The 16,381-nt window shown below is 40.5% G+C and overlaps 2 protein-coding genes across 6 annotated transcripts in view; both read right to left on the bottom strand.

The window, feature by feature from the left end:
- The window catches only part of LOC141001569 (zinc finger protein AEBP2-like), a 28,665-nt gene extending 23,309 nt beyond the window's left edge, over positions 1-5,356 (bottom strand). Inside the window, exons 1-5 of one of the 2 annotated variants that reach the window (XM_073472688.1) lie at positions 4,768-5,356; positions 2,858-3,068; positions 1,122-1,229; positions 601-787; positions 397-435 (exon numbers count right to left, since the gene is read on the bottom strand). In XM_073472688.1, coding sequence (XP_073328789.1) covers positions 397-435; positions 601-787; positions 1,122-1,229; positions 2,858-3,068; positions 4,768-5,309 — 1,087 coding nt within the window. In that variant the 5' untranslated portion in view covers positions 5,310-5,356. The remainder of the gene's footprint in view (positions 1-396; positions 436-600; positions 788-1,121; positions 1,230-2,857; positions 3,069-4,767) is intronic. The other variant, XM_073472689.1, reaches the window with a different exon arrangement.
- Positions 5,357-7,310: 1,954 nt separating this feature from the next.
- Positions 7,311-16,381, bottom strand: part of LOC141001237 (pleckstrin homology domain-containing family A member 5-like) — an 86,512-nt gene continuing 77,441 nt past the window's right edge. The window contains exons 21-29 of one of the 4 annotated variants that reach the window (XM_073472251.1): positions 15,016-15,171; positions 14,283-14,397; positions 13,357-13,472; positions 11,899-12,114; positions 11,639-11,800; positions 10,461-10,594; positions 9,884-10,026; positions 9,531-9,630; positions 7,311-8,481 (exon numbers count right to left, since the gene is read on the bottom strand). In XM_073472251.1, coding sequence (XP_073328352.1) covers positions 9,539-9,630; positions 9,884-10,026; positions 10,461-10,594; positions 11,639-11,800; positions 11,899-12,114; positions 13,357-13,472; positions 14,283-14,397; positions 15,016-15,171 — 1,134 coding nt within the window. In that variant the 3' untranslated portion in view covers positions 7,311-8,481; positions 9,531-9,538. Of the gene's footprint in view, positions 8,482-9,530; positions 9,631-9,883; positions 10,027-10,460; positions 10,595-11,638; positions 11,801-11,898; positions 12,115-13,356; positions 13,473-14,282; positions 14,401-15,015; positions 15,172-16,381 lie in introns of all 4 variants that reach the window. The other 3 variants (XM_073472248.1, XM_073472249.1, XM_073472250.1) reach the window with 3 other exon arrangements.

Below are 16,381 nucleotides of genomic sequence, written 5' to 3'. Positions count from 1 at the left end.
GGCTCTAAATGACCATATAAGCAGTGGGAGATAAGCATTTCACGACAACAGCAGAGAAGGGCAATATGCTGTTTGTCTTTAATGTATGTATGTATGTAATATGTGTGAAGTACACAAATTAAGTCAAATCATTTTTTTTTACATCAGTATCCACTACGATTATCTGTTTTCCAACACAAGATGAGGTTTACAAGTAGAAAAAAAGATCTGACACAAGCCATCTAAGGGAAAACCCCACCACGAAGGAGTGAACTGTCAGTATCAACCTGAGCAAGGACGCATTAGCTGCATGCATGCATTTCACATTGTATGCGAGAAGACTATAAAAGATGTTTGTAAGATTTAGAACATTACCATAGGGAGAATCTGTCTGACAGCTGGCACAAATATATCTACCTGTTTGTGTGTGTGTGTGTGGTCCAGCTCTAGCTTCTCCTACAAAAAGATGTGGGAGGTTAGAAACTAAAAAAATCTGTTTCAGCACAACAAACATGACAGTAACAATGTGCCCAGCTTGTAATCCTTACCAACAAAGCAAGAGGAAAATCAATGAGAAACATTTTGAAATGGAGTTAGTTTGTGTGCCCGTTAGGTACGTACGTAGGGAGCACCTGCGTTTGTTCTTGAGTTTCTTCCTCTTGTTGAGGCCAGCCTTGGAGGGGGACTCCTCCTTGAGTTTGGCCTGGCTTGACATTTTGGAGGAACTCTGCTGGCTGAAGTGACTGGGGACATGACGCGCTAACCCTCCTTGGGAGGCAAAGCTGGCGTTGCAGCCACCAACAACACACTACAGCAGAGCACAAAAAACGCAGGGAATGACAATAACCTTTCTAATGAACTAATACATTTTATTTTAGGTAAAGGGAAAGTGGGGAACTGATGGCAATTCAGGGGTATTTATTGAAATATATGCATAGACTGAAAAATAGACATAAGGGGGAACTGTCCTGTGCAACCAGACTTTTATATTAACGAAACAACAAAAGTCACGGCTCAGTCTAGATGTTGATACTATAAACATTATCCATATACAGAATACTATCATATAGCAAAGTTCATTGATCAACAGAATTTGGAGAAACAGCTGCAGGTATAAACTGTATACAAGTAATTGTTTTTACCTTGAAGGGCTTATCTCCACTGTGTGTCAACATGTGCCTCTGGAGCCAACTTTGACTGGTGGATGGTGTGTTGTACACCTTACAGCCCTTCCATAGACAAACAAACACCTGAGAGACAAAAAGAGTCAAACAAGAAGAGAGGAGAAGGAGTTTATGTGATATGTGAACAGGCAATACAAGGGGAGAAAAGGAAAAGAAGAAAAGTGGGACAATGTAAAACAACAGAAAAAAGGGAGGTTGTTGCCAAGACAGCTTGGAAGAAGATTGTTAGTCAGAAAGACACAGAGAGTAAGGGCGCGATTGATCAGGCATCGATCGTTATCAGCCAATATAAGTTGTAAAAAATTTGACTGGTGGTCTCAAGAACCTGATCAGAAGAGGTGATCGCTGAACACAGGAGACAGTTTCTCTATGTGCTGCTAAAATGTCACAGCCACACACACCACAGGACTCTGCTGCTCACTGGCTGCTAACAGCTAACTAACTTTCCTCCTGCCAATATCAATACAGATTTTCAGTGTCCTCTTGGTTTAACCAGCTCAACATATTAGCATGGTCCTGCCAGCAAGCCGTTTGTGACTGAGGGGATAGATGGAACGGTACCACGGAACAATTCTCGTAACGTTATGCGAGTGGCCAGCCAGTGATTATAACTAGCGCTGACACAGCGCTGCGGAGACAGATAACTACAGTAACAGCAGGAGAAGACGCACTCGGTTGGAGTCAGAAGTAGTCCGTTCAATTTATCATTTGTGATTGTCTGTTTGTGATAAGTATATTTTCTGTTGTCCTGCGTGAGACGATGAAGCGACTCTTTTTGTTTCGAAGCATGAGTGCTGACAGCAACCAGAGTGAACAGCTGACTGAGCTAACAGCCAACAACTGACTGAGCTAAAAGCTAACAACAGAGGCACAGAGCGTGACTGAGTTTCTGGTTAACAAGTTTACACTAAATAAATGTACTGAAGTAGACTACTTTTGCTGAGTACAGTTGACTTTGAGTTTGGAGTTACAGACACCTCCCATCAGTGTACATTTTATTCATCTTCTGTCAGAGATGACTGTAACCAAGTGACACATGCCAAATTTGTTCACTGCTGTATTAAAAGGTTGGTCCAAATATTCATAATATTCATTTTTATCACATTTCTATACATGGTATAATGTGAGTGCACAGGAATTTAATACAGTATCGAGCAATTAACAGGGGATTCTGAACCCGCTCCAATAAAATGAAGATGAGTAAAATTTCATTTGTAGTGTTAATTATAGTGTTGTAAAAATACTGGAATGTCTAACCACTATACAAGATCTTCAAAAAGTATCAATATATGTGTCAGTATAAAAAAAATATATATTTTTATTAAATAATAAATATAAGAAGGCTTGTGTACTGTTAAGAAAAACAGCATCTTAGTTAAGTGACTTCTGGAGAAAGTGAGGCTATGTGGGCACTACAGCGGTGCATGTGTCAACTTGGTACTGGTGCGTTGATACTCTGAAAAATGAGTATTGAAACTGCTATTCAGAATCCATTTGTATGGATATGTTGATAATTTTGGCAACACTAATACATTATATTGAATAGGATTCCACTAAAGAGGTGTTCAACTCTGTCTTAGGTGTGTGTCACTTTAAAGCTACAGCAAAAAGAGACATCATCATTCTTGGCCACCTGTCAGGCAGAATAAACGAGATCAACATGAAGCATATTGAAAAGTTTAAAGTCTACTGACCCCTCCTCTCTGCCCGTCCACATGAATGCCCCTGATATGCTCTGCCAGATCAGGACTGCAGTTGAAGCACTGTGGACAGAGGTCCCAACAGCAGGGGTAGGCTACCGTCTTAGTCCCTGAGGAGCTGGCACTGCTCTGACCGTTCATCATAGCAGGGGTGGAGCGCCCACTGGACACTGTGCTCTCCATCTCCATCAGGGTGCTGCTGATACTGTCACAGAGAGAGGAAGGAGGGGGTTAGAAAACATGGGTGCTAAGGCCATCGAGAATAACTTCATAGCTTAGATCAGGCTTTGCACAGCAGTGAAGAACAGGTGCACATATTACTAGCTACTATGCATGAAATCCTTCAGGCTGCGACTGATTTTCCATGCATACCACATTAATCACTCATGCCAAATCAATTATACTGCTGCATTCAGGCTTCGTAGCACTGTGTTATTAATTTTCTGTGCTGACAACATCACCTAAGGGCTCAAAGACAATAGTTCACTTATTCAACAAGCAACGCAACAGTTAGTTGTTACCTTTTTCCAGTCCGGTGTTTTAGCCCTAGTTTAATTAATGATATCAGCATAATCAAAAGACCCATTTGTAAGAAAATTTGATTTTTAAGTCGCACTCCCAATTCGTCAAAAACTGGCACTTTGCAATGGTGGTCGGCCCGTCCTACAAACCCAAAGAGTCCGTTTTTGATGAGGTCGGGAAACCCAGAGCGTCATTATTTGACAAGTTAGGAATGAGACTTGGAAAATCAACTTTTCTTACAAATAGCACGTTTCACTTTCAATAAATAGAAATTGTTCCACCATGTTTTAAATCCCTGTTTGACATTCACGAGAAAGCTATTTTCCCATTTGTCTGCTGAAAGTGTAATGTTTATCTGTGCCTACTTTAAATCTGAGTTCAAGGCATGTACATACAAGATGATTTTGTACAGAAATTAGTTTGGAAGCCAATCATAGTCCAATACCAAACTTACACAAGTGTGATTGTGATATCGGACACCTCTGCACACATATACTGAATATGGACCTTTCCTTAATGATATTGGAAACATCATGCATCCAGGAATGAAGCTTTTGAAATAAAAATGTATATACATATTTTCTGGATTTTATAATAGGTCAGAGGGAATAGAATTAGTGTGAGATGCAGGTTTAAAGAGGTCGTTTTTGTTTTTTTGGTGGGAAAACCAAAAAAAAAAAACACAAAAAAATATCCAAGGAATGAGATTATATGTGTTGAAACATGTCTGATGTTTAATTTAACTACCTAAGATGAAAATAAGACAATTTAGGATGGAAAATGAAAAGGGGTGTGAGTTAAATGCATTTTGGTTAGGCTTGAACTGTCCCTGGAAATGTCCCTGTTTTTGGCTGTGTACTTTTTACTACAACGCATGTATTTGACTGCTTTAGTTACCAGTTACTTTTCAGTTTACAATTTTTCACACCCTACTGTAATACTGTATGATGCTTTGCTGTAGATTAAACTGCCCAACAGTTTATAAAGTAGTTCAAATGAACTTAACTTTAAACATGTACAGGTAGTGCACAGTGTTATCAGTCGGCCTGCACCACAGTTTGTTACAACAAAACAATTAGTGCTGTCAAAACACATGAAAACAGAATTTTCCCCCTTTTTTAAAAATCATAGATACTACCATTGGACATTTTAATGATATATTGACCGTAAAACTGGAAATCTGGTCACCTTCATTTTGGTTGGTATGCTGATAACATAAACGGGTGCATTGTTTTGATAGCTTTATCTATTAACTACAACAACAAACAAACAGAGATAACATTTACAGCTATCCTCCACTGAGACTACTAGTGTAACCCCGTTCACACCCAACACTGCTCAACAACAACAACAACAACAACCTGTCATCCCCCCCAACCAACCTGTCCTCGGAGTCCACACGGCTCAACGGTTCACCATCCGAGGATGAGATCTCCACACTCGGCCGCCTCTTGTCGCCCAGCTCCCCGCCCCCGCCGCTGGCTTTCTCACCATCTTCACAAACTGTTTTGCTCTTTTCGCAGTCTATCCCCGAACACCGGCTGTCCTCTCCCGCTTCCTCCTTCGCTTCTTTTACAGCGTTATCTGTGGCAGGGTCGTTGTTACCTTCTCCGGGGCTTTGCTGCGACTCTGGCTTCAGCTCCGGGTCTTCAGGAGCGGCTGTCGCCTCCTGGTTGGCCGTTCCAGCGCTGTCGTCTGTCACCGCCTCACTCGCGGCCTTGTCTGCCGCTGCAGCGGGCTTCTCTTCGCCGGCCTCCGCGTCCACCGCTTCCATTTTCGGTTCCTCGCTGCTGCGAGGTTCGTCTGTTTCCGGTTCGGCGGGGCCCTTTTCTTTCTCCTCGCCGTTGCCCTCGTTTGTCTCCACGGACAATGCGTCGCCATGAGCACTCAGTGCGGGTGTTTCTTCCGTCGCCGCAGCAGCCATTTCAGCGGCGTACGTACCGTGGGACACTTTCGGTATTGAAATTTAACCGTGGCACCGTCACGAGCTCCACTGCAGAAGAAGGGCGGGGTCAGAGCTCACTGTCTGCTCTCTGATTGGTCGGAGGCGGCACGAGGAGGAGAAACTCAGACGTTGGTATTTAAACTTTCCATGTGTTTCCAGCCTGGTTTAAACACAGGAGTGAGTGTTTACCAAAGCAGCTGTTCACGTATTAAAATCACAAATAAGGATTGTTTTACTACACTCTCAGGTATAGCCCACTGCAAGAAGGAGGCTTGGGTTGCCAGGTTGTTGAGAAAAATCCTGACATTTCCTGGGTGCTGGGTCACAGCATTCCACTTTCTCCTTCCCTCTCCTCTTAGGAGACCCCACACCAATTAGTCACTTACAACAATTACCACAAGGCCATGCTTATCACCTTTACCATCGCAAAAAAGGCCACTATGACTCAACTATAAATTTAGATGCAAAAGAACAAGTTCACAATGACTTGATCTGTTGGCAAAACACCTCTCAATGGAACAAATAACAGCATTTAACAAAAACCAAACAGCTGAACTCCTTGATTCCCTTTTGAAGACTCTCTTCTGTGCTTCATTTGCTCTTAATGTAAATCCGTGTTGTACATCAATACCTCCTTACATTAATTATAGACCACTGGAGTCTGTCTGTTATTCGCTTATCGCTTTACTGACTCACCCTTCTGATGTTTTAGTTTCTGATGTTTGGTTGTTCTTTGTTTGCTTTCTTTTCTTTTTATACTTCTGTTCATCTGTCTGTTTGTTTGTTTTGTTTTCTATATGTTTTTGTCTTTCTCCTGGAGTGGCAACACCTTGCTTGTTACTGCACAATTAAATGAAAAACTAAAAATATGTAAAAATAAATAAATAAATAAATAATAATAATAAAAATAATAATGCTTTAAATTGTGTTCATCCTCCTCCAGCAAGACACATTTGAGTTAAATTGCAAGTTATGTAGATCATCAGGTGGACACTGTAATGGACAGTGTTGTAATAATTACCCAAATGTCATACTTGAGTAAAGGTGAAGATATTATGTTAAAAGTGAGTCACCCACATGAATTGTTCTCAAGTAAAAGCCTTAAAGTATTCTAAGTCATTTTATTTATTTATTATTACTATTTTATTAAAAAGGGCAAATTTTGAGTTGCCGGATTATAATAATAACTTTACTTATATAGTGCGTTTAAAAACAGAGTTACAAAGTTCTTTACATGCAACATGTCAACAAAGCATCACAAAATTACAAAAAAGCAAGTAACTGCAGTGGTGATCGCAAATATAAGTATAAATGTTATGTGAAAAAACGCCTGTGGCTGACTCCTCTTTTGTGTGATGCAATTATTTGTAGGCTATAAGTAATCTATTGAATGTTTTTGGACTTAACACTTTCGAAGAAGCCATCAAGCTTAGAGTAGTTAATGTTCAGTGTTGTAAAAAGTACCCAAAAGTATACTTGAGTAAAAGCAAAGATGTCATGTTAAAGTATTACTTTGGTAAACGTGAAAGTCACCCATATGTATTGTGCTTGAGTAAAAGTATTAAAGAATCTGATATTAAATCTACTCAAGTATCAAAAGTAATTTTCTAGAAATATGTACTTAAGAATCAAACAAACATGTAAAAGTAAATTATATATATTTACTATATTTATATATATACTCTTACGTATACTGAAAAAGGATAAATCTGACTTATTATGTACATATTGACTGTGAGGAATAACTACTGATGCAGCAGCCAAATGACCACAAGAGGGAGCCACTGGTTTGTATTTAAACTGGCAGTCATGCAACCTGAGGACCTCCAGCCAGAGTCTTCAAATGTAATCAGCCCACATTTTACATTTATTTCTGATGAAGCTAATTAAAATCATTACTCCAGTAAGCAGGTTTACATGGCTTCATTCTCAATTTGTCCACTACAGCTGGCTGGAAAGGCAGTAAAAAAGCACAATGCATTTATTTGTTAAGAACAGCAACATTTATTTAACATGATATAAAACAGATGGAATATGAACATTTGCAAATCAAATCTAGTCTGTAACCATATGTTGGATACATCATCCCATCCTGCTCTACCATGTACATTATATACACAGTAAACCTCTGATAATTACACTTTGTACACACACAAAAAATAATCCTGGATCCACAAACGTTTTATTTTTATTGCTTTTTACATGTGCTAATCTTTTTTTATTTAGTTCCACAACTTCAAACCAACATGTCATAAAATAGAACCAAACTCTTTTGTTTCCTTCTCTCAGTTTAAATATATCTCTCGGCAATAAAAAAAGACAGTATAGAATGACTAAAGCCAGAACATTCACATATATGTCGGCAACAATGCGACAGGGACTGCAGAGGATCCCATTAATTCATAATTACAACCCAGAAACAGGAGAGATTACAAAGAATCTTAGTCTGCAGCAATAAAGTATCCCCTCCTTTCATTATAATGGAGAGATCTACATGTTTTATATACTAATCTTTGCATGTTTTTTTTACAATATATGATAAATATGAATGGTTAGTTGATGACCAATGCCTGGAAAAAAGACCCGAGTGACTTTTTAAAAGACGTAACTGAAGTAAAATAATGTATTCTTGAAACCTTTTGCAGAGGTGGTGAAACATGAATGGAAAATGTAGCATGGACCAAAAGATTTTTATCACAGGCCCTTATTCTCACAAGAGAGCTCAGTCTATTAGCCTCATATATTCATATACAGATAGACGTTGGCCCATATTCAAACAAGAACATAATAAAACCATATAAATAATAAAAATAACCTTAAAAGCCTTGTAAAAACTGAAAATGGAACTGAAATGGTAACAGTACCGGAGCTGTGTTGTCTCAGCAGGTTGAGGAGGTCGTGGTGCCCCAAAGAGGAGCAATAACAGAGAAAAGTCACACAGAAAAAGTGTCGTTGGTGGCATAGAAGCTTAAGACGTCACAGTGAGCATACAGAAGTCAGAGGTCAAGACCCTAGAGAACAAAGTGGGCAGTTTCTCTCTCTGTAGGCCGTGGCCTTGTGCTGATGTCCTTGGGGAAGTCTTCTGAGGCATCTTTACACCTCCACTGCTGTTTCCTTCATGTGTAGGTTTTCACTGAGGCCAGGGCCTGTGCTGCAGCGAGAGAAGGACAGGTTTGAGAATGAGGGCAAAGATCAAATTATTCTTCAAAAATAATACTAGACAATGGATACTTAAGATTTCCTAAGACTCATAGTTGTGGGCACTTTGTTAGGTACACCTGTCTACTTTTATTCCTATAATGGTCAGTATTTGTTGAGACGATCATTGAGGTGTTAAATGAGAACTACTGAGCATTTACTGTTTTCTATAGGTTCTTGTTTATGTAAAGGATTTTTAAAATTAAAAAGCCCAATGTCAGCAACAAAAGAAGCTCCTCTCTCCCACAGAAAACACTGCTCCTGAAACGCCTTGTCAGTGGTCTCGCCTTTAATTCTGTAATTTTGTGACATCACACTGTGACACTTGACACTTCTTCATAGGGCACAGCTTTGAAAAATGACGAGTAACCCCAAACACCAAAAATGACAGCTATCATCTCTGGGGAAAATGTATTTGATATGTACTCTGAGCTTTTAGGTTGGCCCATGTCCCATCAGCTAACATAGAGGGGGTTTATGACCTATACTGCAGCCAGCCATCAGGTGGCGATCGAGATGTTTTGGCTTCACCGTTTGGGGAGCTGTCATATGGCCCTTCTTTATATACAGTCAATGGACAACACATTAACTATGACCTTAGTGATTAACACATAATTTAATGTAATTAATATTCAACAATGTCAACAAAAACTGAACATTATAAACTTTGTAATGGTAGAATTTATGGTTGAGCTGTATTGAATTGCATTAGATTGAACATGTGTACCTAATAAAGTCGCCACTGGGTGCATGTAACAGTCATTTAAGTCTGATTACCCAACAAATATTGTCCGACTGAACGCTGAGCTGTCATGTGCCTACACGACTAAGACAGAGTGCATACAAACACATCACAACTGTTTCCCCTCCCCATACTTTTACAAAACTTGACATCACTCCCTTCATTCTGACGTGCTTCTTCTCCCCAGGGACAACAATTACAACACTGAGAACACTTTAGCTTTGTGAGTATGGACAAAACATGTTGATGAAGGCCCTTACTGGTGCTACTACACACACATGAAGTGAGACCCATCAGTGAGTTGAGGGGGTGTGTTAGGAGACTGTGGAAGGGGTGGGGAAGAGGGCGACAGGCTTTTCACTGCAATGAAACAGAGCAAGATGTTGAGCACAAACAAGGCACACAAATTAAATCAGCAGCTAATTACTAAACAGCCAAACAACAGAGGAAATGATGACTGAAATCAATTAAATTAAAGAGTAAACTACAATGATAAATGATTCAACACATACACAATGGAAGCAGCTGCAGTTTGATAAAACAATAAAAAAAAGTTGTGATCTTTAAGAACAAGCCCTCCACCACCTCCTCGCTCTTTTCTCTAGGGACGTACCTGCTACCAGCTTGCTGCGTTTGGAGGCTTCTGCTGCCAGCTCGTAGGAGATATTAATCATCTTCTCTTTCTCTTGTACGGTAACCACCTCTTCAGTGTCCTCCTCTGGGCTTAGAGCCAAACTAGGCAGCACATTCTGCATGCTGGGAGCACACACATATACAAAATGGTCTCTGGCATTGATATATGTTATACAGCTTCAAGTGTAAGCATAGTTTCAGAATTAACACAATTACCCCGGGACAGACAAGCTATCTCTTTTCAATCAATTCAAGAAGGCTGACATTTAGAATAAAATGTCACCATGGCTAGGAGATAAGAGCAGGGATGTTTCTGCACATCTAAGGCACTGATCTGCATGCCTCTTTTGAGCCATATATAGTGATGCCCAGCTATGACCCCAGGCTTACTGTACTCCTCACTTCTACAAGGAATTTTATGCATGACATCTGCTGGGAAATATCAGCGATCACCTCCAAAGACAGGCCTTTCACCTAAGACTTCTTTTCTCCCTTCAAGGGTCTGAGCATCCCTGTCCTTTCTGATAAAATGTTACTGGTACAGAGTGTGTGTTTACCTGTTTTTGGCTATAAGGGCTTTGATGCGATCAACTTTCCTCTGCTTATCAGCCTCCTGCTCAGGGCTCAGAGCCTCCTCGGGGTCTGACTCCACATAACGCTCAGGAATCAGCACTTTGTCAGGCACAGAGAGCTGAAAGAACACAAAGAAACACTTCATAACACACTTCACAGTAAAGAATAGAATACAGTGTGCCATACAGAAAAAAACTATAATCTAAAAGTGTCTACAGTGAATAAATGGAGATATTAAATCAGAAAGACATTAAAAATAAATAACAGATGCTGGTCATGTTTGTCATTATCTACATTACAGGGAGGCTGTTTCACATTTTGGGTGCGTAAGAGCTAAATGGAGCATCGCCGAAGGCTTTGTCCTAGAGCGAGAAACACTTAATGCGAGACATTCTGCAGCATGCAGAGATCAGTTAGGAACACAAACTGTGAGGGGTTCATTGATGTAATCCAGAAAAAGGTTGTGAACTTTTGTAAGAACAAGAAGAAACTTAAAATGAAGTGCAGGGTGTATAGGGAACGTATAAAAAGATTTTAATATGAATGGTCATTGTGTCATGCTCACTTTGGCGTTGGAATAAATCCTGGCTGCTGTGTTTTTGCATTTTAATAGATTGATTTCTAAAAATGTAATAACAATAGAGTAAATGATTCATAAAAAAGGCCAATACAAATACAATACCAACACAGTATGATACTGTAATGACTGAAATATGAGTAAACCATTTTTTTTGTTGTTTTTTTTTTTATAGTCGCAGTGACTCAGACCGCCACGACTGTGATTAGTCCACCTGGTAGCATCACATCTCCCGGCTTCTCATGCGGTGCTGGGCGGTGCTGCTAATACAAGGGATTGTGACCTGTAGTTTCCCCAGTCAACACACACCTATTCAGCCGTTTCTTTCCCTCCTTTACATCTCTGGGCCAGAGAGAGCATAACGGCTGAAAATCTGTGGGGCTGCTACTAAAATGTAATTGTATCAGTTTTATTCTAAATGATTCCAGTTTCATTTGAAAAATACACAGATTTTCTGCTGTGGCATTAAGAATCAAACACCAATACCTTATATGCTGGTAGTAAACATTTCCTAACTAATTGCCCATGATAATATTAGCCCTCTCAGTCTCAGTCTGACTAAGACAGCCAACTGCTGTGCCTTACCTCTCGGTCCATATTTATGTGGTCAGCCTGGGAGGCTTCTTTGAGACGGGCAATCTCCTCGGCAGGCGTCTCCTGCTCCCTCACCACCTCCTGCTGCCTGAGTGAAGCCTCCAGTTGATCAATGTCACTGCTGATCACGTCACCTCTGCGCCTCATTTGAGACTAGGAAAGGCACAGAAAAAAGAGGCAAAAAATTATTCAAAAATTTCAGTTTGGCCAGGGTGCTGTTAGTGTCTGCAGTAGTCGCCACAATACTGTACCTGTACACTGCGAAAATGGTTTTCTTTATTAAATGAGTGACTGCGAGAAGGCGTGTTCTCTTGGCTGCTACCCCGGATACTGAGGCCTTTCTTTTTCTCCCTGAGGGCACCCTGCTGGTGGCGGCGGATCCTCTCCAGCTGCTCCTCCACGCTCATCCTGGGCCGGCCGCTCTCTGCAGCACACAGCTGCTGCTCCACTGCACTTTTTGGACGCTCCTGTTGGCCAGAGACGACGACCACAGGCATGCAAGAGCACCACAGAAGGGCACAGACACACACAGAAAAAATAGGAGTTAATAATAATGTAGCATCACTGTTAGAAATTCAATGCTTGGAGACAAATGTCAGCACGCTACAGTTCAAGTGTGTAGCTAAGTGGAAATTGGTGGAGGCAGTGAGTACTATGTATTGTTGAAAACAGTCTAAACTTAACCAGGCAGAATAATCACATCTTCTCTTGCGATACTGCACATTCTGAAAAAATGAATTGTTTCTTTAAACAGTCAAGATTGACATAATAACCGCAATCATGATTGTGAAATGCCTCTTTAATGTTCACTCTCTTAGAACAAAAATGAGCACAAGTCCAAACACATGTGGCTGCAACCTGACTGGCTGCTGTACACACACACTCCCACTGGCACACATGGGTGCGCTCAGAGAGGCAGATGATGTGAAGTGAACTGAGCAGAAGTTGTTCACTTAAGGTTTGTGCCATGCCGGAGGGACTGACAGATCTGGATTCTGTCCAGAGCCCCAGGACGAAGCCTCCACTGGCCAGATTGTTCAAGAGGCTGGTGTCCAAGGGCCTAAACTGAGCCTGCCACTAATTTCCTTACAACCGTGGGCTATATGGCGTACAGGGAAGACTAAAGTATGTTCATGTAGGTTCATTTATACTATATGTACATCTCTTTTTTAAACACAAATACAAACAGGACACACCCTCAGTGTGGTGTAGTAATGACATGGTTAGTATATTTAAGTTGTTAGTGTTTGAGGCTGGAAACTGTATAAACCAAGCTTGGCATCTATTTTATGACAGCCTTTTTTTAAGAGTAGGAGTCACACCCTGGCCATGTGACAAGTTGCCTCTTTTGCCACATGTTAGCTTTCACACAACAGCTTAATGACCAAAACAACCAATTAAGAAAATTAAGTGGTGGCCAGTTTGCTGCTGCCCACAGGCAGCTTATAATGAGAAGAAAAAAGCATTTATTTATTCATTATCACTACTGAAATTGTTTTTCTGCTGCTTAGAGACAAAGATGTTTGGTTTGTCACAAAGGAAAATAAGTGTTTGACAGCTTAGCCCTTACATTTTAAAGTAAGTTTCCAACAAGTGATCAGCACATGCTGCAGAATCCATTGGTTCTAAAGGTAAAAACAAACTAAGAACAATTTGCAGTTGCTATTAGAGGTCACAGTAGCAGTGTGGGTTTAAGTCCAGGGACTCACCGTCCTGGGGTCAGGCTTCTTGCTCTTTCTTAAGGTAACATATGAAGCTATGGAGGAAGACTCAGGCACTGGTGATCTGGTCCTGGGTGGGACAATTCCCACTGGGTAGGACATCCCTGTCAGGTATGAACAAACAAGACGATGGGTCAGTTAGCCACCTGGTTCAGTGACAGAGCTTTTATACGAAACAACAATTCACTGAGCCGTAAATTGTATTTTAGGACACGAATACTGAGTTTAAGATAGAATATGTTTGTGTCACAACAGAAAATTGTCAAAGAACAATTTTTTCAAACAACCAAATTTAAGACATATTAGGACATAAGCTTGTACTTACAAGTATAAGAGTGGTAAACAATACAACTACAGTGGTTATGACATCAGGTTGGTAGGTAATGTTTTCTTCGGTTTGGATGATAAAATTATTTGTACGTCGGTGAGAAGGTTAACCTTCGGAAAAGAAAATCTTGTACACTCTACCAACAGTGTTTTCCGCAGCGTTTGCACATTGCTGCTATTGATAGTGTGGTGATGTGGAACAAATGTGGAGCTACCGTGTAATCATTCATCTTCACAACACCTGGATTATGCTGTGCAAGCTGTTTCACCAAATGTATCCCATTCTGATCTTTTGGACATTTTCAACCACGTTTTCACAGAGAAAGTACTGTGGTTAAGTCTTAATATAAACCCTGATCAGTATTGTGTAAATGGAATCCAGAAAAATACAGAAACAAATACCGCTGTCCCCATGGTTATCCAACCACTATGAGATACACTGACCTAGCCTTTGGAGAACAGCCTGACCTTGTGTTTATCCTCTGTGTCAAAGTGATACCTCTGCAAATGTCATGATGCAAACAAGAGTATAATTTATCTTCAGAAACTGGTATCAAATTACTTGGTTTTGTTCGACTCTAATGTACCTTTGTTTCCAGAATGTTCAGACGGGTGTTCAGATCTGTCCTCTCCATTGCTCTCATCCACTTCGGTCACTGTGGTGAGCTCTGGTTCGCTTTTATACAGCCTGTAGTCTGGGCCCTGCTGATAAGAGAGAAAGACCAAGTTCAACACAAATACAGAACAACTTTGATTTATGAGTTTGGTTCCAAATTGAGTCATAAAACATTAAAAAAGTGACGTTTTCTGTTACAGAATGACATAAAGAAGATTGGCAACCAAACATTTTCCATAAAAATGATTGCTTTTACAGACATGGCAATCTTAAAACATAAAGGTATATACAGCTTGAAGAAACACTCCATGTGCTTTGAGTTTGACACAGTTTTATAGCTAAATGAAATAGCAGGCAGCAGGCAGACACATTTCAACTCAGACATAGTTTGGTTTGCAACCAAGGCCAAACACAACAAAACAGAACAAAAACACCACTTTTCAACACAGAAAGAGAAACAGAAGGCAAATAAATTAAAATGAGAAAACATAAATACACGAGTGAGGCTTCATCCAACTAACTGAAAAACAAAGATGCTGAGAGAATGGCAACAAGTAAAAAAAAAGGATGAACGAATGATTGAACCAAAAACAATCCAAAGACATGAGAAGTCCATCAAAATGAAAGTGAAAACCATCACGGCAAGCAATGACGAGTGATGACACAGTTGAGGGCAGGGTCAACCATGAGGTCAACGAGCTTACGCTGTGCGTGCCGTTCCTCTGATTGGCCTTCCTTTCCTCCGGCCTGTGGAGGGATGAAGGGCGAACACCGGCACGAGAGGGCAGAGGGGGCACAGTGGGGGGGTTGGGCTCATAGGACTCGGGTAGGGGTGGCCGTGGGGGTACCGAGTCCTCCTCCTGGGGATTATACAGGGCATGACAGGACAGGAAGCAAGGTGACACATGGCGCCACCATGCACGCTCAGGGCAACCACCATCTGGTACTGAGCAGCTCTGGCCCACAGCTGGGTAGCCAGAGAGAAGGCTCTGCATGCTGTTACAGAATGACTGACACATCCACTCAGATACCACCACTCATACTGTCCATGAGCAGCACTGGCAGTTTGAGCACTCAGCTAAAGTAGGTCATTATCTACTCAACTATAGGAGATCTGGGTAAAGACAACTGTATGAGTGCAAATACAGACAACTTTCATGATTGATTTAAACAGAAAAAAAACCCTTAATGTCATGTCTTCAAATCGCTTGATTTGTCTGAACAACAGTCCACAAACCAAAGACTCGAATTACGATTATATAAAAAGAGAAAAGAAATGAATCCTCACATTTGAGAAGCTGGAACCACAAAATATTTGGCATTTTAGCTTGATAAATCACTTACACTGGCTGCGGTTACATGGACAATACTTCCTCAACCTTATTAAAATCATTCTGATAACAGATTCCAACTTAAGTGTTTACATGGACGCTTTATAAAGTGATCAGATAAGATGTGTGTTTACATACCCCAAAGCATTTTATCAGGATATGACTTTTTTAAAATTGGCCGATAGGGCCACAGCCACATGTACAGTATAGTGACAGATATTTTAATGGAATTTGACTCATTCTGTTCTATGGGGAATCTGCTGTGCCAAATTCCATTTATAAAGTATCATAATTTTGTATTTCTTTGCTTTTTGGTGAATGTACACATCTAACAAAAAAAAAAAAGACAACTTGCGATTCAGCATAACAAGTTTGTAAATTCGGCATGTACTTTAGACGAAATTTCAACTTTAACACATGCTTTACTTGTTATGACCCTGTACCAAGTAACATCAATTAGGAGGAGAGTGTTCCTGGCAACAACAGGCAGAACAGTTAAAAGAGTTGATATTTCATTCCTGTAAGTGAACTTATCTATAACCCTAGGTGACTAGTAAAATTGTTAAGATAATGTTTCTTCCCCTTCCGGAAATTCATTCAACCCCCCTAATGTTACCCCCACATGTGGAAAACATGCACAGAGAGAATATAATCAGTCCAACCACAGAGAAGTGGTCAGATTATGCATTCACATGGGCAGATTATCAAAGGTTTACACCCCCCTCACAACCAGATTGAA

The sequence above is a fragment of the Pagrus major genome, chromosome 8 (genome assembly GCF_040436345.1).
Source record: "Pagrus major chromosome 8, Pma_NU_1.0".
Lineage (NCBI taxonomy): Eukaryota > Metazoa > Chordata > Actinopteri > Spariformes > Sparidae > Pagrus > Pagrus major.
Note: the sequence above shows the minus strand (reverse complement) of the source record. Positions and strands in the feature narration are given on the sequence as shown.